General features: G+C 33.5%; 1 protein-coding gene across 1 annotated transcript in view; it reads right to left on the reverse strand.

The window, feature by feature from the left end:
* Nucleotides 1–13,760, reverse strand: part of LOC145254906 (aquaporin AQPAe.a-like) — a 247,235-nt gene extending 233,475 nt beyond the window's left edge. The window contains exon 1 of the mRNA XM_080113847.1: nucleotides 11,437–13,760. Coding sequence (XP_079969973.1) covers nucleotides 11,437–12,081 — 645 coding nt within the window. The 5' untranslated portion in view covers nucleotides 12,082–13,760. The remainder of the gene's footprint in view (nucleotides 1–11,436) is intronic.
* Nucleotides 13,761–25,705: the final 11,945 nt, after the last annotated feature.

The raw sequence follows: 25,705 nt of genomic DNA on the forward strand, positions 1-25,705 counted from the left end.
AATTAAGAATGGCTTTCAAAATAATAATGTTATAATAAAGTTATAATAACATAAAATCTAATAGATCCCACACTATCAGCCAAGCTCCAACCTCTGTCCCATCGCCGCAATGTTGCATCTTTGTGTCTATTTTACAAGGACTTTAATGAAATGTGCTCTGATAGACTAACCTGATAAGCAGCAAAAATTCCCCCCTTCACTATTGAGATTTCTAAATGCCGAAAAGTCTTCTATTCTGCCTTCCCTCGGACTTGGTTTTACTAAGGAGTCACCACTTATCAAGACCCGGAGGCTTCTCGAGGATAAGGGTTAACGAGTGTACAGTAGTCAATGGGAAAATGTCGTAGTAATCGTTAGTAATGGAAATTTGGTAAATTGGATTATTTAAGGGTTGGCTCATCAAGAACTTGTTTACGTTGAACTTGAAGACAACTATATTATAGTCTGGTGGAAAGCAGGAAAACGGTACAGAATTCCACAGGCGTGCGGTTTTAAGAAAGAAGCTTTGTTCATGGAATCGAGTTTAGGTTTAGGCACAGATAAAGAGTGGGGAAAATTCTTGATATTGGTTTCAGAAAAACGAGTGTTTTTGTGAAAGCCAAGCCAGTGGGGACCATAGATTGGAGCTCAAACAAGTACTTGTCGTGAAAATAACGATAAAGCAGAGACAGGCTAGCAACATCTCTTCAGTGAGAAAGAGGTTGCAGGGAAGAGAATAGTTTCGCTTATAAATTAAATGTAAAATGTTTAGCACTTTCGAACCAGACAGCATTTTAAGGGCGTGTAAGCAATTTTATTTGTTTTAAACTTTAGTCATGTTACTGTTCCTCATCAAATTAAGTCGCCATGTTCTTAATAACATTTTAAATTATAATCCTCTTCATCATAGTACAAAGAAGGTTGCGTATAAGGCTAATAAATGTGTGGAGCTCTTTGAGGTCATTGTGCCGCAGTAAAACCACACGTAATCATTTTATTTTTCGTATTAATGCGCAGACTTAGATTTAGTAGTAGCAATAAAGCATAATATTATGACATTTGACAATGACATAGTTTCTATTAAAGTTTGATCACAAAAGTTAAAATCGGAACTTATTTCTGAGCAGTTGGGAAATGCGACTTGCTAGGGACAATCGAATGTCAGCTCAACTCTCGAGTCCTTAATGCTTCTTCAAATGTAAAAAATATGTATTTTTAATATACTTAGTAGAGAATTAATGACGCCTAACTACATCGAGAACTTGACACAATATCCACTAACAGGTGCAACAGACTTTATATCAACCCTTTATCTAAAGGGGATACGCTTGTTGTTATATTGTTTATTCTCTTGTGGAGCTGGTGTGCCATGTCTTCCAAAGACATCCCCGCTGCGATAAACGATGATGTCATAATAATGCATTTAAACCAAAAAGGTTGGAAAAAATCCACGGAAACACGCCCAATTTATAATTGAATTAACCAAGTATTTTATCCACGACGCCACAGTGTAACATAATGCACATGAGCGCGTGAGAAAATAGCAGCAGTAGCGAAGGAAAGCTGGCTTGCGAAGAGATTAGTAGCAGTAGTAGCTGAAAAACGCGCATATGCAAATTAGGAAGTGTGTGTGAGAAGAAAATGGGAAAAAAGAAGAAAAAATGTACCTCGTGGTCGACAGAAAAAATGACGGCGTCGAAGAAACTGGGCGTGTAATGTCGGAGGCGAGAAATGACTAGCTACGGCTAGCATGAGGTCGGAGAAGAAAAATGTACACCGGGTGAGATGGATGATGGCGAGAGACTTTTAAGTGGAGTCGAGACGAGAGAAGAACAGTAATAAATGCTTTTGTTAAAAACGAAAAGACGCCGACCCAGATTTTTATTTATTTATTTTGTTTGTAACTGCAACGTTACACTCGTATGCATTTTAGAAACCTTCAACCTATTTTTGTATTTAGATATACATAACTACTTATCACTATTACAGCACTATATATTACTATAGATTATTGTTACTATATATATTTATTATGTTTTAATGAAAATCGCCCAGGACAAGGCATAAAGCTACTGGACGTAGCTAACAAGAATGAATGATAATCATCTTAAAAACAAGAGATGCCTATTGACCTTAGTCTTGAGAAGACCAAGGCCGTAGGTAGGAGGGAAACTGTGAGCAGGAAGATAGTTCTACAATCTTGCAGTTCTTGGAAAGAATGTACTGGAATAGGAAGCTGTATTACAATGATGTATGACAAAACAGCGAATTGTTGAAGATCTCTAGAACAACGAGTCAAACGAGCTGGAAGAAAGAAAGCAGGGAATAGATCAGACAATTATGTAGAACACATGCCATAATAATATTTTTTTTTTAACTGAGACTAGCAACATCACGTTTGTGAGGGAGGGGTTGCAGGAAAAAAAAGTAGGGGTCAATCAAATTACAGATACGTTTCTAAACTTAATCAAGAACCTTTAAATGAGACAGAAATTAACTAGCTCATATGCGACAATAATACTTCATATATCGTCTGATAAGAGATTTGTAGAGAGAGAATAATCTCAGGTGTAAGAAAGTGTTGAGAGCGATAGAGAGAACCGATTTTACGAGAAGCGGATGTTGCAATTGATTTAATTTATTTACTCCAAGAAAGATTTAATGAGAAAAAAAGATCAAGAAGTTTTAGAGTCAATTTCGCGCTGAGAGTAGAGCCATCCATAAGAATCTCAGGTAGAAAAGGGGCATGCCGTTGGCTGAAAGACACGAGTTGAGTCTTAATAAGATTAAAAGAAACAAGTCATTTCTTACCGTAATCTATAACTGAACCCGGCTCAACTTTTAGATCAACTGCATATTTTAACTGAGCCTAGGAATATAGGCGAGAAGCAATATCAGAATAGAGGGTGGTGTCATCAGCATAAATGTTTATTTTATTAATAATATTATCTAGAAAGCCATTTACATAGAGAAAAACACAGACTATAGCGCTGAGGAACATCGGCATCAAAAGAAAAAGAAAATGAAGAAGTACCATCCAGAGTTACTCAAAAGCTTCGATCAGAAAGAAAAGACTTAATAATGTCAACAACTTTAGCACAAATACTATAATCTCAGAATGCCACACTCCGTCGAACACTTTCGAAATGCCAAGCTCATCGTCTTTACCCTCTCCTTGCAGTTCTTGGAAAGAATGTACCGGAATAGGAAGCTAGATTACAATGATGTATGACAAAGCAGCGAATTGTTGAAGATCTCTAGACCAACGAGTCAAACGAGCTGGAACAAAGAAAGCAGGGAATAGATCAGACAATTCTGTAGAACACATGCCATAATAATATTTATTTTTTGTTAAAAACTGAGACAGAAATTCACTAGCTCATATGCGACAATATCTATTAACCGACAGATCCGTTCAGTTAGAGCAGTTATTAGATAAACTGTTCAGTGAAAACTACGAAAGCTATAGTAAACATCACTAAAGATGTGGGACCTTCCTGAAAATGAACTAGCTTACTGTTGATAAAAACTTTCCTAATAACAAAGAGAAGACTAACAGGACGATACTTGCTTTGGTCAGATCGATCACCAGTAGTTTTAAAGATAGGGACAACAGATGACGCCTTCCAACAAGAAGGAAAACAGGACTAAGACAGCCAAATATTGAATAATTTGGAGAGGATAGAAAAAATTCAGGTGCACAGCGTTTGAAAACAGCCGGAATCGAACCAAGATCAGTAAGAACCTTAGCAACCATCATTTACAATAACTACAGAATTACATCATTTACAATAACTACAGAATTACATCATTTACAATAACTACAGAATTAATAAAAATCCGGAAAAACAGAACCCGAATCATCAAGAGAAGAATTGTCAACGAAAAGATCAGCCTCATCATTTAAAAATGAAATGACCCGGAAACTAATACAAAGTGGATGAATAAAAGACTTGCTAATTATAGATTCTCTAATATCACAAGAACCGACTTGGGGGGGGGGGTAAGATAGTGTCACAAATCATTTGAGAATAACTAGGTTTAGCTTCGGAGATTTATCTCTTGCGAACATTGCTAACCCTTCTCTAGGACTGTCTAGACGCCACAGAATCATCACGAGTATATTAAAGAAATGATTACCATGGGCAATGGTAGAATCACAAGTTTGGTTTGAAATTTACGATGAGGAATGTAGGTGTCAATTCCAATAAGAACCCAGTCAGTAACCTCCTTAGCAACAGCATTCGGAGACACACCATAAATAGGATCCCATGGAATGTCATATAGGAAGCTACAAAATCCATCCCAACCAGCTTTCCTGTAGTTAAACGTCTTCCTATGAAAGAACAATCAATTGATGACTTAACATAAAAATCAATCTCAACAGCAACAACAACATAGTCAGAATCCAATGGATGAGAAGAGAAAATAGAACAAGATTCAGGAGAAAGAAGTGAAGGAAACGTTATTAATGAAGTTCGTGATCAGGAAAGCGTGTGGGAAATGTGACAATTTGAGATAAGTCATGAGACAGAGAAAAGTTAGCAAAATCTGTGAGATGAGAGCGTGGTCCTAATGACGAGCATTGAAGTCACAGAAGACAAAGATGGAGCTTGAAGGATGAAGTTGTGATTTTTTATCAATATTACTGGATACTAACATCAGCAACAGAGCAGTCACTGTCAATAGGTGAACGATGTAAAAAGAAAAATAGAAATTGGAGTACAGTAAAACCCCGGGATAAGGTGGCCCTAGGATACGGTTTTTTCAATGCATGTGTACTGTATTTCGTTACTAATTTTTAATACTGTATCCTGGGGTTCTACTGTATAGCAAGATAAAATGACACCTATGCGATCCAAGACTTCAAAGACGTACAAGGAGGAGATTCTTAGGAAGAAAAGTAGCAATATTATGCAAATGCGTGGAAGAGTCTAAGCGGACAAGAAGCAACTAACTATCCACTTAAATAGAATAATCTAAATTAGTATCACAAAAAGTATGTGAAAATATGTGTGCAAAAAAAAAAGGACTAAGCACCAGGAAAGTTTGATCTGATACAAAAGCCGTATAAAAAAATAAAAAAATAAAAAAATAAAGTTTGATCTGATACAAAAGCTGTATAAAAAAATTAAAAAAATTAAAAAAATAAAGTTTGATCTGATACAAAAGCAGTATTAAAAAAAATAAAAAAATAAAAAAATAAAGTTTGATCTGATACAAAAGCCGTATAAAAAAAATAAAAAAATAGAGTTTGATCTGATACAAAAAATAAAAAAATAAAGTTTGACCTGATACAAAAGCCGTATAAAAAAAATAAAAAAAATTAAAAAAATTAAGTTTGATCTGATACAAAAGCCGTATAAAAAAATAAAAAGAATAAAAAAATAAAGTTTGATCTGATACAAAAGCCGTATAAAATCCTTGAAACAAAAAATTCTATTAATGGAAGCTTGCAGTAAAATTCCACTTGAACTCATCAAAATATCAAGTGGAAGTTTTCTTTGTTTTGCTTTTTGTTTGTTTGTTTATTTGTTTGTTTGTTTGTTTGTTTGTTTGTTTTTTTTTTTTTTTTTTGTTCTTTATACTATTATTCACTTCAATCAAGATATAGTGGCACTTGGACATCAGGAGCTACTTGGTGAGACCATGTCTCAAGAGGCACTATGAAGGGATTTATGATGCGAGGTGTTTGTTCATATTACATTTAAATTTCAACACGTTCATGCAGTCAGGGAAGCAGAAAACATGGAGGGAATTGCAAAGTCTAGTAGTTTAAAGGAAAGAAATTATTATAGTAGGATAAGTTACGGTATCTTAGGAACTCAAGAGTAAAGCGTAGGATTTTGCTGCCTTTCGGATTAGTGGTGTATTACGTTGAGGAGTGCGCAAATTTTATTAGCTCGTCAGAGGACAATTCATTACAGACTTTGTATAACAGGCACAAGGATACAACATTGCGGCAATAGGACAAGGATTGGAACTTGGCCGATCGTGAGAGATAGATTAGATTAGAGACTCTTTTTGAACCCTGTCAAAGAGAGAGAAACCAGTGTTAGATGCACCATCCCAGATATGACAACAATACTCAATACATGGACGAATGGTAGCTAAGTCTACGTCGTTGTGCAGCTATTCATGGGCAGCATAATGAATAATGGGTCTAACCTTTGCACTTTTCTTCGGTTTTAATAATGCTTATTCTTTCAATAATTTTTTCTACTTGTAATATTTACATATTTACATGTAAATGTATTGTGCAAAATTTCTATTTTCGTGAAGCACGTTGTGGATAGATAGACGTCAATTAGATGCAATAAGAAAAACACGAAGTGTAGAAAGAAGGAATTAAAAGGATAGAGGTAAATAGAGAAATAAATACCGATAGATGTATAGATACGAATTAGTGAATGTATAGTGATAGATAGATAGATAGATAGATAGATAGATAGATAGATAGATAGATAGATAGATAGATAGAAGTGTTACAGAATATTAAGAAAACATCAGTACTGTCGGTTTTAAATCCAAACAAGGGGGAACAATATTTGGTTGCCTATGCCAAACTCTAACTCTCTCTCTCTCTCTCTCTCTCTCTCTCTCTCTCTCTCTCTCTCTCTCTCTCTCTCTCTCTCTCTCTCTCTCTCTCTCTTCGTCTAGTATGGCGTCTCGTATGGATAGATAGATAAATAGAGAGATAGATAGACGGGATAAAGAATATTAGGAAAACATCTGTACCGTCGGTTTTTAATCCAAACAAGAGGAACTAATGTGGAACGATGTGTTAAAGAAAATCTCAAAAAAATTGGTATCCTTGGTTTCAAATTCAAATAACTGGAACCAAATATCTAGTCGCTTATTCCGGACTTTTTCAGACTTTATTTTTATATCTGTTTCTCCGAAAATAACATCTCGCATAGATAGATAGATAGATAGATAGATAGATAGATACATACATACATACATACATACATACATACATACATACATACATGCATGCATACATACATACATACATACATACATACATACATACATACTTCATATGTATGTAAACAGATTCGTTGGCGAAATTCCCAATTTAGTTGTTATGACAGGAACAACGTAAGGTGGTGAATGCTAGCGAATTGTGTGCTAACGTATAAACAAATTCAGCTCGCCCAACACTCCAATGACTACCACCAGATATAATACAAATGTTTGAATAAAATCCAACAGATTAAGAATATGAATAAAATCAATTCATGTATTATTTGAATTAATCGGACGTTAATCTCATAATGTTTCAGCCGATATAACCTATGGCTTTCTTCAGTTGTGTCTCATTGAACTCTGAAATCTCTAGAGAATTTTGAATAGGGAGTAGCTTGCTCTCATTCAGTCAGCAATGACAAGGTAAAAATAAAGTGCTTTGTCATTGTATGCTTTGTATAGCCTATACTAGCTATTGAACCTTCAATCTCTAGATGGCATCCACTTAGAATTGGTAATTACTTATCGCTTATATTTGAAAATAAGTTTATCTACGGACAAGTATGAATCTTAAGTGCCTAACTCATATATATATATATATATATATACTAGCAGCAAGTCATTATTCAAGTACGTCTGATTGAACATGACAGAGTTATTCTTTTTTCCGATTTTTCTGGATATTTTTTCCATTCGCCGAGCGGTCTTTTTAATTTCAGCTGGAATATTATATAAAATGGCGCCCAAATGTTATACCTATTTACAATGCCTCCCCACGGGACAGAGTTAGACACCAGGGTCGTTTTTTAACGCGGAGAAAAGGTAAAAAAAATAAAAATTATCTCAGTCGTGAAGTATTTCTCCTCCACTGAAAGAGAACGAGAAATGGAAGTGCTGCATCTGAAAAACAGATACTACACTTTGATCTTGGCCAAAAGGCCAAGTCCAAATGTTGTAGTTCAGCCATATTCTTCTCAAGTGCTTTCTACGGTGCATCCGATTATCATCAGGAGCGATTGTTGTTTACTTTTTCTTTTCCTTGAGGCTTGGTGTATTTATAATTTTTTTATTGTTTATAAAGGTGGGTACAGGATGGTAAAGGGTAAATTATTTTATATAACCAATAAAAAAAATTATAAATACACAAAACCGCAAAGGAAAAGAAAAAGAAAACAACAACAATCGCTCCTGATGATAATCGGATGCACCGATAGAAAGCGCTTGAGAAGAATATGGCTGAACTACAACATTGGAGCGCCATTTTATATAACATGCCAGCTAAAATTAAAAAGACCGCTCAGCGAATGGAAAAGATATCCAGAAAATCGGAAAAAGAATAACTCTGTCGTATTCAACCAGACGTGCTTGAATATATATATGTGTGTGTGTGTGTGTGTGTGTGTGTGTGTGTGTGTGTATACTGTGTATACTGTGTATGTATATATGTATGTATGTATATATATGTGCGTGTGTGCATGTACATATATATATATATATAAAAATTTCATATATATATATATATATATATATATATATGAAATAATATATATATATATATATATATATATATATATATATATATATATATATATACTGGGAGTACTGAGTATGTATATTTGAAATAATATATATATACTTGGAATCCTTACGAAACATGAACATGATAAAACATTTATCGACCAGCGTTGACTCCTTAAAATGTTTTACATATATATATATATATATATATATATATATATATATATATATATATATATATATATATCGTCCCAACACTAATATATATATTTATATATATAATATTTCTCGTGAGTTTATACTAATATATATATATATATATATATATATATATATATATATATATATATATATATAGTATGTTTATTATACAAACATTATTAGTTACAGATGTGCATATAGATTCAGTGGAACATCAATTCAGAGAAACTACCTCATCAGACTAAATAGGGAGTTATAAATATTGCACTTTTTCCGTCTAATGAGGTGGTCCCTCTGAATTTAGATTCAACTGAAACATATATGCACATATGAAACCAAACAATAATGTTTGTATAATAAAATTACTTGCACTGTCCTCCATCGGGCACTCTTTAATAAACATAAGGGTTTCAGTGAATCTACATCTAGGAAACCAAACAATTCAACCTTAAATTTAATGAAAATTAAAACGATTTAAAACGTTACAAAAGCCTCAAGTTTTGATTAATCATTCATTCGTCATGAATGAAAAAGAATTAATAATGGTGCGAAGGTTAATGGGTAACGTGGAAGGCTGTACATATGAAGTTAAAGATTCTTGAAACTAATAGGATATATAGAGAGACAAAGTAAATATGGATAAATTTGCCAAAATAGATAATTAGACATATATATACATACATACATACATACATACATACATACATACATACATAATACATATATACATACATACGTACATAAATACATACATACATACATACATGATGATTGCACATCTTAAAAGATGATTGTTGTTTATTCACATGTGTTATGTATGGAAATATATGGACAAGATATCTAGCTAGCCAAATATATATATATATATATATATATATATATATATATATATATATATATATATATAGACTAGTGGGTCATAAATGCACTTTAACGTGATATTTTGATTAATGCAGATTTTGTATTTATAATTATATATTATATTGGACCCAATATATAGTAATGATTTAAAAAGTTTGTTTTTTTTAAATGACTCGTGCGCCACCACCGAGAATCGAAACCAAAATGTTTATTATATATATATATATATATATATATATATATATATATATATATATATATATATATATATATATATAGAAGGATGTTTTGTTTACTATAGTTATTTTACGCAAATATTACGCAAATATAAATCATGTAAACTTTCTGCGTGAATATAATTACACGTAACAGTTAGATGATCATCCCGTAAGAAAACCAAAAAACAAATAATAATAGGGAATCAATTAAAATGAATGTTCAAATGAATATGCAAATTAGCTAGATCTTTTGCAGATAAATGCAATTCCACAACCCATATATAACAACGTTATATTTTCTTTTTAAATAAACAGAAAAAAGGTTCGGCTTTTTTCTTCTTGGCCTTCGGGCCAAGATCTTTTTTCTGTTAACAAAGTGTAGTATCTGTTCCGGCAGATACTGCAATCAAAGACCATATGTGAGGGAAACACCATATAACAGACCATTGCTCTTGAGCAATCAGTTTTGGCCAATGTAGGGAAAACCTTCATACCAATTGTCACTATCCAGTTCCCCCTCGGGGGAGCTGGTCCTCCTCCCTTTACTCTCCACATTAAAAACAACTTTGTGCCTAAATGCTCAGTGGGAAAGCAAATAAATAATTAAATAAACAGAAAAAAGTTTTTTTTAATATGAATATCAATACACAAAAACATTTATAGGAGTATATATATATATATATATATATATATATATATATATATATATATATATATATATATATATAAATATATATAGAAGGATGTTTTGTTTACTATAGTTATTTTACGCAAATATAAATCATGTAGACTTTCTGCGTGTATATATATATATATATTTATATATATTTATGTATATATATATATATATCTTTATATATATATATATATATATATATATATATATATATATATATATATATTCATGGGAGTCACCACTTATCAAAATCCGAAAGCCAGTCGAGGATAAAGATTAATAATTGTCACGTGGTTAGTGAGACAACACCGTAATGATCGGTTTTAGTGGAAATTGGATAGGGTTTGATTATTTAAAGGGAAGGCTCAACAAATATTGTTTATATTGGATTTGAAAACGACTATGTTGGATTTGGATATGTACGTTGGATTTGGATATGTACGTTGGATTTGGATATGCACGTTGGATTTGAAAACGACTATGCCCCGCTATGTAGATGTCCACAGACCCATGAAAGAAACTTCGTTCATGAAATTTTGCGTTTGATTTTAGGTATAGATAGAAAGCAGAGGAAATTATTGACAGTGGTTGTAGCTAGACGAATGTCTGTTGAGAATCTTTTGCAAGGGGATACATACATGCTTAAGTATCTTGAGCAATCGGTTTTGGTCAATGTAGAGGAAACCCTTCATACCAATTGTCACTCTCCAGATTGCGCAGTATATAGACACATACATGAATAAGATAGATAGATAGATAGATAGATAGATAAATAGATAGATAGATAGATAGATAGATAGATAGATAGATAGATAGATAGATACTGTGGTTGTCACAATAGTACGAATAAACATTTATTCTTTCTTTCAAATTTCGATGTTTACACTTGACAATTTTTTTTTAACTGTTGTAAACCTAATCATGGTTCTCTTACGACATTTTTGTTCTCAAAACATCACGTTTCCAGCGAACAAAAGTAAGAAATAAGAAGAAATTCTGTTTTTTACTTACCGCAAACATATGTCCAAGGGTAACAGATAATCCGATGGATAATGACCTGGACCCCATGTCTGAACGTTTGGGGTCAAGGTTTGCAAAAAACGTAAAAACTGTGATGAATGTAATCATAAATTCGACACCAAATGCTTGACCCTTGGTCATGTCCGCATGAACGGTAGTGACCCCCAGGATCCCTTGCGCTTCGGGTGGGGTCAGTCCGTACAAAATTCCAGCCCCAGTAATGGCACCTGCGCACTGAGAGGTTATATAAAATACGGCTCTAAGTACGTTAACATTACGTGTCACCAACATTGCCATAGTAACGGCGGGGTTAAGGTGGGCCCCGCTGATGTGGCCCACGCACTGGACAAACGTTGCCGTGGCTAGTCCGAACGTGAGGGCGATCTTGACCTCATGTTCCACAATTCGTCGTTCGTCCAGTAATTGTCGCTTGGCGTCCTGGGTCCACACGATCCACGAACCGCACCCGATAAAGGTGTAGAGGAGCGTGGTGAGAAATTCGCATCGCACTGACTTCCAGAAACTGTTACTCTTCAAGTCCTCCTTTAGGGACATCAGTTTGCTTCGGAACGGGGTTTCATTCATTGTGGAGATGGGAGAGGAAGAGGCATCGACTGCTGCTAGTGGTGTTGACATCACAAGCAGCAATGTCGCTGTCGAGCACTGGCGACGCAGGCGCTGGAGTAAACGAGCAACTGGTGCCAAAAAGAAGGTGGGGGTAAAAGAGGATGATGAGGCGTTGTCGGCGTGGTATACAGGGTCCAGAAAACCTGACACGAGGGAAACGCTGCCGATCCGAGCGACTCTGTTGATTTGGTCAACAGCAACGCACGCCAACGTTGAAGCGGACGCCTGCCGACGTTGTCGCAGTCTCCAGCAACGATAGAGGTACAAGAAGAGGGCAGCGACGAACGCGAGCGACGTAGAAGCAACAAGGGCGTTGACGATATAGACGATTATGGTTGTCGCTGGTTTGTTTTCGCAAATATATATATATATATATATATATATATATATATATATATATATATATATATATATGTATATAAAAAATTCTTTCTTTTAAATAGAGATTGTTGTTGTTGTTGTTGTTGTTGTTGTTGTTAATATAGCCGTTTCGAAAGTCTGTAGTATTTTGACCTTTTCATGGCGGCCGTATTTTTATTATTATACAAAGATATAATAAGCACAACGCGTAAACAGGAAGGTATGAGTTCGATCCGTAGTGTAACCAGAGAAAATAAAGCAGACACAATATAAATATATTTTTCTTTTTTCCTAGTTTTGTCTTTGCTTGGTCTTTTTTTATTTATTGTTGTCTTCACTTATAATATAATATAATATAATATAATATAATATAATATAATAGAATAGAGATCGCGACCCTGGCGGTGCATGTGGTTCTCGAATATAAAAAAATTACTAGGAAGTATTTTGTACTTCGTTTTTCTTAGTATGGTTAGAGAGGTCTATAGTATTTTTACTTTATTAGTTTAAAAATAAAACAAGCTATGTTGTTAGATAGATAGATATATAGATAGATAGATAGATAGATAGATAGATAGATAAAAATCTAAGATAGATAGATAAATAGATAGATAGATAGATAGATAGATAGATAGATTGATAGATAGATAGATAGATAGATAGATAGATAGATAGATAGATCAAAATCTGTTGCTTTTTTCTTTTTGTATCTTTTTTCCTTTATTATTTTTTCCTTTTATTTCTTTTAAATTAATGTACTCATTAATTACTCCCCTTTTCCTCCCTTGCAATCCGTTTCAATGAGATAGTTCCTCCAAACAAATAAAGTACCTCCGAATGTTCTCCGTTGTTGAGTCATGGCGTGGCGGTGGCCCGATGGGAAGAATTCGAACGCGAACAGAAATACGAAGTATAAATAAGAAGAAAAATTGAAAGAATGGAAGCGCAAGAAGATACAGATGGAGGCGAGTGTGGCTGCTCGTTATGGTGACTCGGTTGTGTAGCAAACGGAATCAAAATCGGGTTGTAGCAGACGACGAACGCCAACATCACTTCGGTAGAATGAAATGCAACGCGAGTACGACTACAGCTGCCGTTAGATATGAGCGCGCCCTTGCAAAATGAAGAGTTCGAATCTAACAACGCGTCCGTGTCCACGTTGGCAGGTGCGTCGTACCTGAGCTTGATTGAAAAAGATTTTGCGAGAGAAGAGGGGGAGGAGGTTATGAAGAAGAGAGCATATAACAGAAGCTATTCACACAAAATATATACAAAATAAAAAATTAGAATTTTTTCGTGACTGCACAAATGCGATCCTACTTCAATCCGAGATTTCTTCAGGTAATTGATTTATTTTTTCGTTACTTATGCAGAATAAGGATCGCACTTTGGACGGAATTTTCCGGGAAGTTTACATAAAACGCCGAAAGGTGCTGCAACGCTAAGCCAATGAAATCGCAGCGTTCAACGTCATTTATGAAAAGATTTCTTTTCTATAATTGGTTTGATTAACAGTAAAAAAAGAATTAAATATTCATCTTGATTTAAACCAAAAAAAAAAATCATAAAAAAGATCATTAAAAAAACAAATCTTTTTATTTGTCAACAATTGTTTCTTATTCAAAAAGTAAATATTTATTCATGAAACTTACCTTACAATCAGTGTTTTTTTTCCTTGATTTGAATTTGAATTTTCTTAAAGTTTAGTAAAAATTGTTTTTAATTCGTAACAACAAAAATGATATTATTTTTGTTTAATTAAGTATTCACTGAATTATATTCATAGTAACAGAAATACCATTTTTTTCATCAAAACATTTGGTCACGCAATAGTTAACTAAAGATGTTCATCCCGTAAGAAAACCGAAAACTAATAGAGAATTAATTAAAATGTATGTTTAAAAGAATATGCAAATTAGCTAGATTTTTTGCAGATGAATACAATTCCACGAACCATGTATAACAAAGTTGTATTTTCTTTTTAAATAAATAGAAAAAAGTGTTTTTAATATGACTATCAATACACAAAAACCATATATATATATATATATATATATATATATATATATATATATATATATATATATATATATATATACACACACACACACACAACTCTGTGGAGAGTCCGGGCGTTATTGCTTGTTTGAAGTTTATCTATAAAAATCATTGTTGCAATGAAAACTAGCTTATCTATCTTAAACAGTTGTTTAATGGACATTTTAGAATATTCCAATTTCAATCTTTGGGAATTCCGCATTTTGGATGTCGGGGAATATTCTAATTTTCATCGTAGGGTAAATTAGGATGATTAAGGTCGAACCAATTAAGCGTATTAATATATAGATAATATCTATAGAAAAGAAACAGCAGATTATGTCTGTGTGTGTAAATATTTAACCGATAAACTTTTCAACTACTAATCGTATAACACTGAAATTAACAGGAAATAGTAATTATATACTAAAGATGGTTTATAACGAGTAAAATCTTTGTTTGGACGGATGAATTATATCGTACAGAAATATATCGGCAAGATGAAATGCAAATTGTTCAGTTCAACCCCCGCCCCTCTGTAGAAAAGTGCCTAGTTGAAGGTGAAGATATTAATGTTTTTAGCCAATTTTTCGATATTTGTCGTACTTTAAAACGATACTGATGTTTGTAAAATCCGTCGTCTCTGTCGAAAGTTTTAGGCAGACATACAAACATGCATACATACATTTATATATTGGTAACTAAAAATTTTCGACCCAAACCGATTAAAAAGCTTGCCCTATCTCTGAATACTCTTTATGTAAAATTTCTAACGTTTAGAAATTGTCTGAGTAATTTGGTAAAGACCGCAGAGATCAATTTTTTATAACTTTGACCCCTATTATGACCTCTTAATATTTATTGTTTTGGGCTCAAATCGAGTTAGTAAGTTAGATCCATGCTCAAGGAACCTGTATCTAAAATTTCAAGAGTTTAGACCCAAAATTGTCGGAGGAGTTTGGTAGAGTTCTCAAATGTCAAATCGTTGAACTTTGACCCCTTAATCGACAAATTTCTGGCCGAAAACCGATCACACCGATTTTCCTAAATCCCTGTACCCTGTATATCAAATTTCGATTCTGTAGACTTTAAATTGACAGAGTTATTGCGTAGGGAAATGTACATACACAGACACACAGACAGATACACAGACAGACAGATAAACACACACGTTCACTTTTATAGATATACTAGCATGGGTGCCCGGCGTTGCTCGGGTGTTCGGAGGTGTATGTTGAGCAAAAAAAATAACTGTCAATTTTTTTAACTTTGACCCCGATTATGACCCTTAAATTTTATTGTTTGGGGCTCAAATCAAGCTATTAAGTTAGATCCATGTCCATGGAATCTATATCTAAAATTTCAAGTGTTTAGACCCAAAATTGTTGGAGGAGTTTGGTAGAGTTCTCAAAAATTAAATCGTTGAACTTTGACGCCTTATCTGCTAAATTTCTGGCCGAAAATGGATCACACCGATTTTTCCAAATCTCAGTACCCTGTATATCAAATTTCGAGTCTGCAGACTAAAAATTGACAGAGTTATTGCGTAGGAAAATGTACACAGACAGACACACTGACAGACACAAAGACGGATACACAGACACGTTCACTTTTGTAGATAGATAGATAGATAGATAGATAGATAGATAGATAGATAGATTAAACAAAAATATATACGTATACATAAATATATATGGAAACAATTTTTTGTTTACTGTAAAGATTTTACGCAAATATTATGCAAGTGTAAATCATGTAGAATATCTACATGAATATAACTACACGTAATAGTTAACTCTAGATGATCATCCCATAAGAAACCCTAAAACACTAATAGGGAATTAATTGAAATGAATGTTTAAAAGAATATGCAAATTAGCTAGATCTTTTGCTTGTGAATGCAATCCCACAACCCATATATAAGAAAATTGTATTTTCTTTTTAAATAAATAGAAAAGAGGGTTTTTAACATTAATATCAATACACACAAAAGAAAAAAGAATTTATAGGAGTATATATATATATATATATATATATATATATATATATATAGAGAGAGAGAGAGAGAGAGGGAGAGAGAGAGAGGGGGAGAGAGCGAGCTTCGTGGCCGGGTTCGAATCACCCTGCACCGATGATTCCCGAAAGTATGAAACATCATTGTAATAATTATGTAAACCCCTTTAAGAAACTCGGTTCTTATTGTTGAGCCCTTTAAAGTTGAAATAGAAAGTCGGTCACCTAAGCTCGCATGCATAAATTATGATGTTATAATCATTAGATCACTATGGCCGGATGTTGCGACATTAAAAAAAAATAAATATTATAATTTCAACGATATTTCTCGCGGTTGAGATTAGCCGTGAGGTTTGTTACTCGCTAATGGAGTCAGAGATGGCTTCGTTGCCAGGTTCGGATCTCTCGAACGGTAGTAATCGTGTCACCCTGCACTGATGATTCCCTAAAGGATAAAACGCTAGTGTCTGTAAGTATCAAAAATTATTGTTGTAATAATTTTATATATATATATATATATATATATATATATATATATATATATATATATATATATATATATACTTGTAAGCATCAAGTCATCCTGCTGTTATTTTTCTATAGAACCTAACAATACAAAACACAGTGAACTCATTTATTCTTGTTTCTTTAAAATAAGTTTCTTTCTACCCTTTTTATATCGTAAAAAAGCTGTATCTTCCACGATATATTAACTGTAACAGTATCCCAAAGGACTGTCATAATCGATAGAACATCGGATAAACCTGACATGTATTGTGGGGGTTGCATTAAATTTATCAAAGTCGATACAAGCTCTTGTAAAAGATATTTTTCTCTGCTTTTACTTGTTCGTCGATCAAGCAAATTCTTGGATTTTGTGTATGCGACGATGGAGAAGTTCTGTGCTAAAATATCGGTTCCAAAATGGTCGATACTTTCGTTGTAGAGTTTTCCTTTTTGTGGCTGAAGGTGCCTGTTAAGGATGGGGTAATATGATTGCAGACGAAATTGATCTCAACTGGATTAAATGCGATCTATATACACTGCCAGAAAGTATTTTTACAAAGCAACAATTCATCCCATACATGGAGTGTTATGGCCACATCTGGGCTGGTGCATTCTCTCACTCTTGGACAGAGTCTCAAATCCAGTACATCTCTCACTATCGGACAATCTCCAATCTCTGTCCCATCGCCGCAATGTTGCATCCCCGTGACTGTTTTACACGTACTTTAATTGAATGTGCTCTGATGAACTAATAGTATGTGTCTCCTCAATGTACATATTTCCAACTAACCCAATAAGCAGCAAAATCACACCCCTTCAATGTTGAGGTTCTTATAGTCCAAAAAGCCTTCTATTTTAATAATTTCTTCTCTCGAACTACTAGAATGTATTTTGTACGAGGATGAATTTGTACTTAGGCTAAAATTTAGAAACAAATAGGCTAAATATGTTTTAATAATAATAATAATGATAATAATAATAAATAATAATAATAATAATAATAATCAATAATAATAAGCAGCAGTAGTAGTAGTAGTAGTAGTAGTAGTAGTAGTAGTAGTAGGAGGAGGAGGAGGAGGAGGAGGAGGAGGAGAAGAAAAAGAATTATAATAATAATAAAGCAAGGGTATAGCCTTGTTTCGTGTGTACAAAAAAGAGCTCTGAATCTTGGTCAAAAGTCTAGAGTTGGTGTCTCGATGCTGGTTGGTGAAAACTATTAAACACAACCCCCATGATAAGGAAATACCTCTGACATCCGGTGGGGTTAACCAAGTTCTCCAGGCAGGTGAAGTGCTCTTTAGCCTTGATTGGCAGTCACCTAGAAGAAGATAGTGAAAGTGTCACTACGGGAATGATCGATAATTATGTAGTTCAAAATGAGGGAGATAGATGATTTAATAACAGTGATACTTTCAGTGCGGAAATGACAGATGAATTAAATTTGCAAATAGACTGAAAGAGTTTATGAGAAGGAAAGATTTTTAATTGCAAGAATGTTGATCAAACAAAGTTAAGGAATGCAAAAGATACACTTATGCATTAGGTGTCACTTGAGAGCAAAACATGTTAGAAACGTCTTGAAGCGAGGAGTTATATTGGTTGGTGGTGAAGGCTAAAGAGCTAAACATGAGGCAGAAAAAAAGAACCGTCTTGTAAAAATGTGATTTGAAGAGATTAATGAAAGTGATAGATTGGAAAAAATGCAAACAAGGGGAAACAGAAGGACTGGATATAAGATTACAAACTGAAGGAGTTTAAACTGAAGATGATTATGACAAACGTTTTATAACAGAATTCAATAGTTTAACAAGTTATTCAAGACAAACCAGTCAAGGTTCTTTAGAAATCCGGAAGGAGGTGAAACTAAAACAGTGACTCCTAATCCTCAAGAAGCCACAAAGTTATGGTCAAGTAAGATTGAATAAAAGGGCGTGTGGAAAAGATGTTTAAGAAGAAAGGACCAATTATCGATTGATAGATGTATTTTAAAGAACTGAAAAATGAGAAAAACAAAATTGAATGTAGCTTGGGTACTCAGGGTGTTGGAAATGGCAGGTGTGGCTGAAAATAAAATCGAATTCATAGGAAAAAGTTGGAAAACCAACCTTTTTCAGATGAGAAACTATTAGAGACAGTCAACATCAAACGCAGAATCTTCCAAGGAGATTTATTTTTTAACACTTCTATTCGTGATAGCACTCATACCATTGGAACATGTACTAAGAGAGACAAAGTATACCAACTGGAGACGAATAAACTGATTAATGATCTGAAATTATTTTGGCAAAACAGTAAGGGAATTGACTTTTTGGTATAAACAGCAGTGGATTGAAGATATAAATTTGGAGTTTGGAATTTCTAAATGTGCAGTTGTTGCGAGGGAAGAGAGCAACCATAAAAGACATTATTTTGCCAAATGATGAAAGATTAGGAGATCCTGATGCAAAAGACTACAAACGCCTGACGGTCCTTGAACTTGGCCCGATGCTCTGTAATGAAACGAAAAAGAAGACGAAAGAAGTGCGTCTGGAGAGATTCAAACTGCTTTCGAAATCTCGACTGAATGATAGGAACCTATGCACAGCCATTCATGGGATATTGCTGTAATTTAGTACAGTGCAACTTTTGTCAGATGGATAAAGGAAGAAATAAAACAGCTGAATAGAGGCATGCGATAATTATTAGTCAAGTATGGAGCACTTCACCTCAATTCTAATGTACTTAGGCTTTATATCACAAGGAAGAAAGGAGGAAGAGGGCTGATTGGGATTGAAGAATGTGTCAAGGGAGAGCTGAGAAGTTTTCACCACTAATTGGCTAACAATCATGGCGTGTTACTTGCAGCAGTGGCGAAATAGGAAAAGCTAGATAAAAAAAATCATTAGAAGATAAGTAGAAAGAAAGGATCGAAACAGAAAAGATAACTAAATTGGTAAGAATGAAACTTTATGGTCAGTGTGAGCAAAACACTAAGGCACTAAAATATCAGGACACGTGGAATTTTCTTTAGAAAGGAAAGTTGAAGAGAGAGAAAGAAAACCTTATATTTGCTACTCGAGAGCAGGTACTAAATATAAATGCAATCAATAGAAACATCTTTAGAAGGAATGTTCTGATAAGTGCAGATTGTGTAGTGTAAATCTTGAAACAGGGTCAGTTTTCCACTTGCTCAAAAAGAGTACAAACGTCGCCATGGCAATATATGTGCAAATCTGTATTGGAGTTTGTGCCAGTAGTTTGGAATCCAAGTGAAATACGAGTAGTTCCAACATCACCTATAAGCGCTAGTTAAAAATAAGGAAGTTAAGATTCTCTAAAATTTCATAGTGTAACCGAGAGATAATTCACATTAAAGCAGATATCGCAGTTGTGCACAAAACGACCAATGAATATCAAATTGAATACCAACCGACATCAATTTAGCAAGCTAGAAGAATGAGAAACTAAAGAACTATCAGAAATTGAGGGTGGAGATTCCTAGGTTGTGGATCAAGAAAGACTCTATTGTGCCAATCATAGATGGGCTTGGCTCATTTCCAGATGATCTTGAGAAACAGTTGAACTCCTTGGGAATCAAGTGCAATATCACCGTACTTTAGAAGTCGGTTCTGCGTGGCACACCAAACACCCTACGCCAAGTGTTTTTCATCTAACTGATCATTTCAATATGCTCACTACTTTGGTGTAAATATCCGCTCTTGAGTGAAAAATTAACCGGTGCAAAGCATCACAACACTGTGAAGTAAACCAACACAATAATAATAACAACAACAACAACAACAACAACAACAACAACAACAATAATAATAATAATAATAATAATAATAATAATAATAATAATAATCCTTTAAAAATACAGATGAATATGGCCTCACTCATGAGAAAAGAAAGAAAGGGCCTTCATCGCCTCGTATGAATTATATTTTCATTTGTTTCTGTTTTAATATCCTGTTTCTCCAACTCTTGCCATGATATTACTTAGACGAAACTCTCTCTTATTGTATATACGTTGTATATATTCTAACAGTGATGTGCAGATAGATTAAAATCTCTTTTATAACTTATTTATACACCTTCGCTAAAAAGCAAAATAACGCAAGCAAAATAAATAAAGACAATAAGAGAGTGTAGGAAAATAAAAAATGAGAGAAAAGAAACATTTCAGCGTGGAAAAGAGAATAGTAGAATAAGATGTTACAATGGTTTATTTCAATGGTTTATTTAGTTTTCATAATGCTATTCGGTTATTCCAGAATAGAATTAAAGCCGATCAAAAATGCCATAAAAGCAGAAAGCATAGGTTGTGGGAAGCAGCATGTATTTCATTAGTAAAAAGTAAGCAAGTAAAAAAAATAATAGCAAGAAATAAAATAAAATAATGACGATTAATTTCTCCAATAAAGAATATTTCTCGGCCTAAGCTGGTGACAGTGTAACACTATGGGTCGTTCACTTATATAACACAATGTGTATAGTTACTTGGAAGTCTTTCTTAAAGGAGTGAATGCATACCTGGAATTGAGTGTGGCTTTTTTTTTTCTCCGGGCGGTTGCCCATGCATCGAGGACGACTTATTTCTGTTGGATTCTGGCTTGAAGACGGTAGACCTCGTCTGGATGTTGAACCAGATCAAACAGCACGCAATGCAAATTTTAATATATATATATATATACGAGAATCTTAACTATTTTATTTTATAAAACTATTACAATATATTACAATTTAAAAAAAAAAACAATTTATAACATTTAAATTATTAAAGAACGTAACTAACTTTAACTAACTGATGGAGAAGAGGGGGTACCCCCACTTTTAGGAGAAACAAAATTATGCGTGCTCATCACATGCTTGCCGGCTGAAAAATAGAGCGAGTAAATGGCGAATTGCATTGTTGTCCGTTTCCCTGTATCCTTCGGTGAGTGACCAATCACCTTCCGGCTATTCGGGCTAATGACAATGCGGTGACACTTGCAACACATAGTGCCACAGCAGTGCAAATAGATTTAAGTGTGTGAGTGAAAATTATCCTGACAGATAAGCCTGAAAAATGTAGAAATTACTTAAAGCGAACGGAACAAACCCATAATATCCGAAAACAGGCATTAATTTTCGTGTATGCTTGTGCATGTTACCTACATACGCTCATAAAGACACCCATATCATTTGAAAATATATCGTAACGAATATTAATAGAACGCCGTGATATTCGTGGAAAATATTGATTTCTCTGAATTTCAAGTATACGTGTAAAAACAATGATGCAAATATATATTCCTTTTTTTTCACATATCTGTGTGTGCGCGCGTGTGTGTATGGAAATACGCATATATATTTTGTCTGTTTTTAATGTTTTACGATATCATAGGCGATATTAAGAGTCAACCATGAAGGACGATTTTATTTTAAAAAAAAAACACTTTTCCTTTCTATATTCAGTCCTTCTTAAAATGTGACCGTGCTATAAAAAGGTCCTGTATCTTTTTTTTTCAGTATGCCAGTTGGGGGGGGGTCGCTAATAGTAATGAACTCTTAGAATGTCGGTTAATTACAATAACAAACAAAATAATTTTCGTATTAATATTTTAAGTTTACTTATTACATGCCGACATCTTGCTTATCTCTCTATTAGGCTCTGCCATCTTACTTAAACTCCGCCATCTTGATTATCTCTATATTAAATTCCCCATATTGCTTATCTTTCTATAAGAGTTTTCTGTGTTGCTTATTAGGCTTCACTATTTTGCTTATCTCCCTATAATTATAATGACTAAGGAAAAAGGGAAAATTTAATTTACGTTATTATATATACATATATAACAAAATACTGACCCAACGGGTCACAGATAGCCTAGTGTTTATTTATCGCTTAAGACAAATATATTCATATTTTATTGGGAGATTGTTTACAACTAATTTTTGTTATATAGGTGTTAAAATTTCGTTGTTTTAATTTCCTTTTCTATATTTGTTCGTAATATCCATTGAGCGAAGTAACGAAACTTCTGAAGACAGACGGGTATGGCTATGCTGCTAAGTGCTTTGAACTTAGTAAGCGTTGCCCTCTCTCTCTCTCTCTCTCTCTCTCTCTATATATATATATATATATATATATATATATATATATATATATATATATATATATATATATATATATATGATTTGCTCTATATTTATATATATATTTATATATATATGATTTGCGCAGATGGTTGCAAACACGTAGTCATTTATATATATATATATATATATATATATATATATATATATATATATATATTCATATATATATATATATATATAATTTTTTGTATTAAAAATCTGCTTTTACATTTAACATTAAGCAAAATGGCTTCAGATTTAATACTCTTTATAAAATCTATAATATCTCAAATATCATAGGCTATGTTTTTAAAATATTTTAATTTGATCATTCTTATTTTATATCGGTACTTATGCAGTATAAGGACTGTGCTATCGTCGGAATCGTCCGGGTCGTTTAGAGGAAATGCCGGAAGGTGCCGAACGAAAGTATCGTGCTTTTTTTGTTTGTTTTGTTTTTTCGTGCAAACTCTAGCCATTTTTTTTTTTACAAAACTTCCACTTCAAATCAAGTAATAAAAAAACATGCATTGCAAAGTAAGTTTCATGAATAAATATTTATTGTTTGAATAATAAAGAAATAATATCAAAAAGAAAGGTTATTTTTATGATTATTTTCTTCTTTTTATGTTTTGTAAAATGTTTGTTTTGTTCAAATCAAGAGAGATATTTAGATTTTTTAGTAATAAATCAATGATAGCGAATAAAATATCTTTTTATAAGTTTTTGTATCAGGGTAAAGGTGCTCAGCGTTTTGGCAACTTCCGGCGTTTTTCGTGAGCCGCTTGGATGATTCCGACGCTAGTACGATCCTTATACAGCATAAGTACATGAACTTATTATTTAAAGATACTAAATTTATATTTTTATATTAGAAGTAGGGCGTTGCCTGGATTAGATTCTTTGATATATAACATCATGTTAAGACAATTTTAACACAACCTTGATGTTGTCAGGTATTTTATCAACTGAGGTATTCAGATATATGTTAATATTCTTAATCTTACGCTTATAAAGAGATTAATGATTAATTTAATTTCTTAACTGTTAGAAAAGTGTCATTAGCTCCTTCACAGGGCATTATATTACATGCAAACTGTAAACGTGAATATACTTATATTTAAAGTACACTCCTTAGTATGTATCCATTTACAAGAGAAGACATGCACATTGTCAGAGAGATGTCCTCCTATATATATATATATATATATATATATATATATATATATATATATATATATATATATATATATATATATATATATATATATATAAGCGGGATAAGACACTGATAGAAATTCAGATGAAAAATCCTGATAGATATTACTTGAAGTAATACTTTCAAGGAGATCCTAGCCAAAAAGGAAAAGCTCTTAGCCAAATATATATATATATATATATATATATATATATATATATATATATATATATATATATATATATATATATATACGCGGTCTTGGAAATTTATCAACCTTTAAAATTATATTCAATTTTTTTATCCCAAGTTTTTCATTGGAAAACTCCTTTGCTTGTACGTGAAGTCGATTTATCTTTAGTGGTTACTACATTAGTTTCCTTCCAAGAAGTTACGCTACACTTAATATCATTGTAAACATAATCAATTGTTTACCATGGAAAACAGTTTCGGGATTTCAAAACAAAGCAGTATTCTATATTATGGCACTCTAGCAGAGTTGATCAAACAATCCCTTTCCTATTAGAACAAAAGTAAAAACGTTCGGTATATTAGATCAAGTTTTATTTGGCAATCCACGTTATTTAAAATGTCTTCATTATCTGTGTTGTTCGTCTTTGCCCAATAATAAAAAAGTGTTTGTTATTTACAAAACTACTTTATTTATATAGTGCTCGGATGAATCCATTACAGTACCTAACACCCACACCTGATTATTATTTACTTAATAATATTCAATACTTTTATATCTTTTTTTTTTAATGGAGGTCACCACTTATCAAGGCCCGGAGGTCACTCAGGGATAAGGGTTATTGCATGTACAGTAATCAATGGGATATTATCGTAGTAATCGTTAGTATTGGAAATGTGATGTGTCTTACTTAAGGGGGCGGTTTGTCAGGAATTTGTTTATGTTGGACTTGAAAACATCCAAGTTGTAGTCAAGTGAGAAACAGGCAAACGGAAGAGAGTTCCACAGGCGTGCACTTCTAAGAAAGAAGCTCTGCTCATGGAATCACGCTTAGATTTAGGCACAGATAAAGATTGGGGAAAATTAATGACAGTGGTTTCAGCCAGACGGGTGTTTTTCGTGAAAGATTGGCGGGGGGGGGACAGCGATTGGAGCTCAGACGAGCACTTGACATGAAAATAACGATAAAACAAAGACAGGCTCGCTGCGTCTCTTCTGTGGGAGAGAGGCTGCAGGGAAGGGGAAAGGGCATCCCCCACGAAACTACGAAGTCTATTTTGTACTCTGTCAATGCAGGATCGGCTGTTTTTAGCAGCAGTACTCCATCATTGGACGTACTTTGCTTTTATACAGATAGAGAATTGCGTCAGTAGTGAGATATCTTCTGGAGCGGTAGAAGGATCCCACCATCCTCCCCGCGACCTTGGCAACAGACCTGATGTACGTGT

Source organism: Euprymna scolopes, chromosome 30 (genome assembly GCF_053919585.1).
Source record: "Euprymna scolopes isolate OS-2025 chromosome 30, ASM5391958v1, whole genome shotgun sequence".
In the NCBI taxonomy this organism is placed as follows: Eukaryota; Metazoa; Mollusca; class Cephalopoda; order Sepiida; family Sepiolidae; genus Euprymna; species Euprymna scolopes.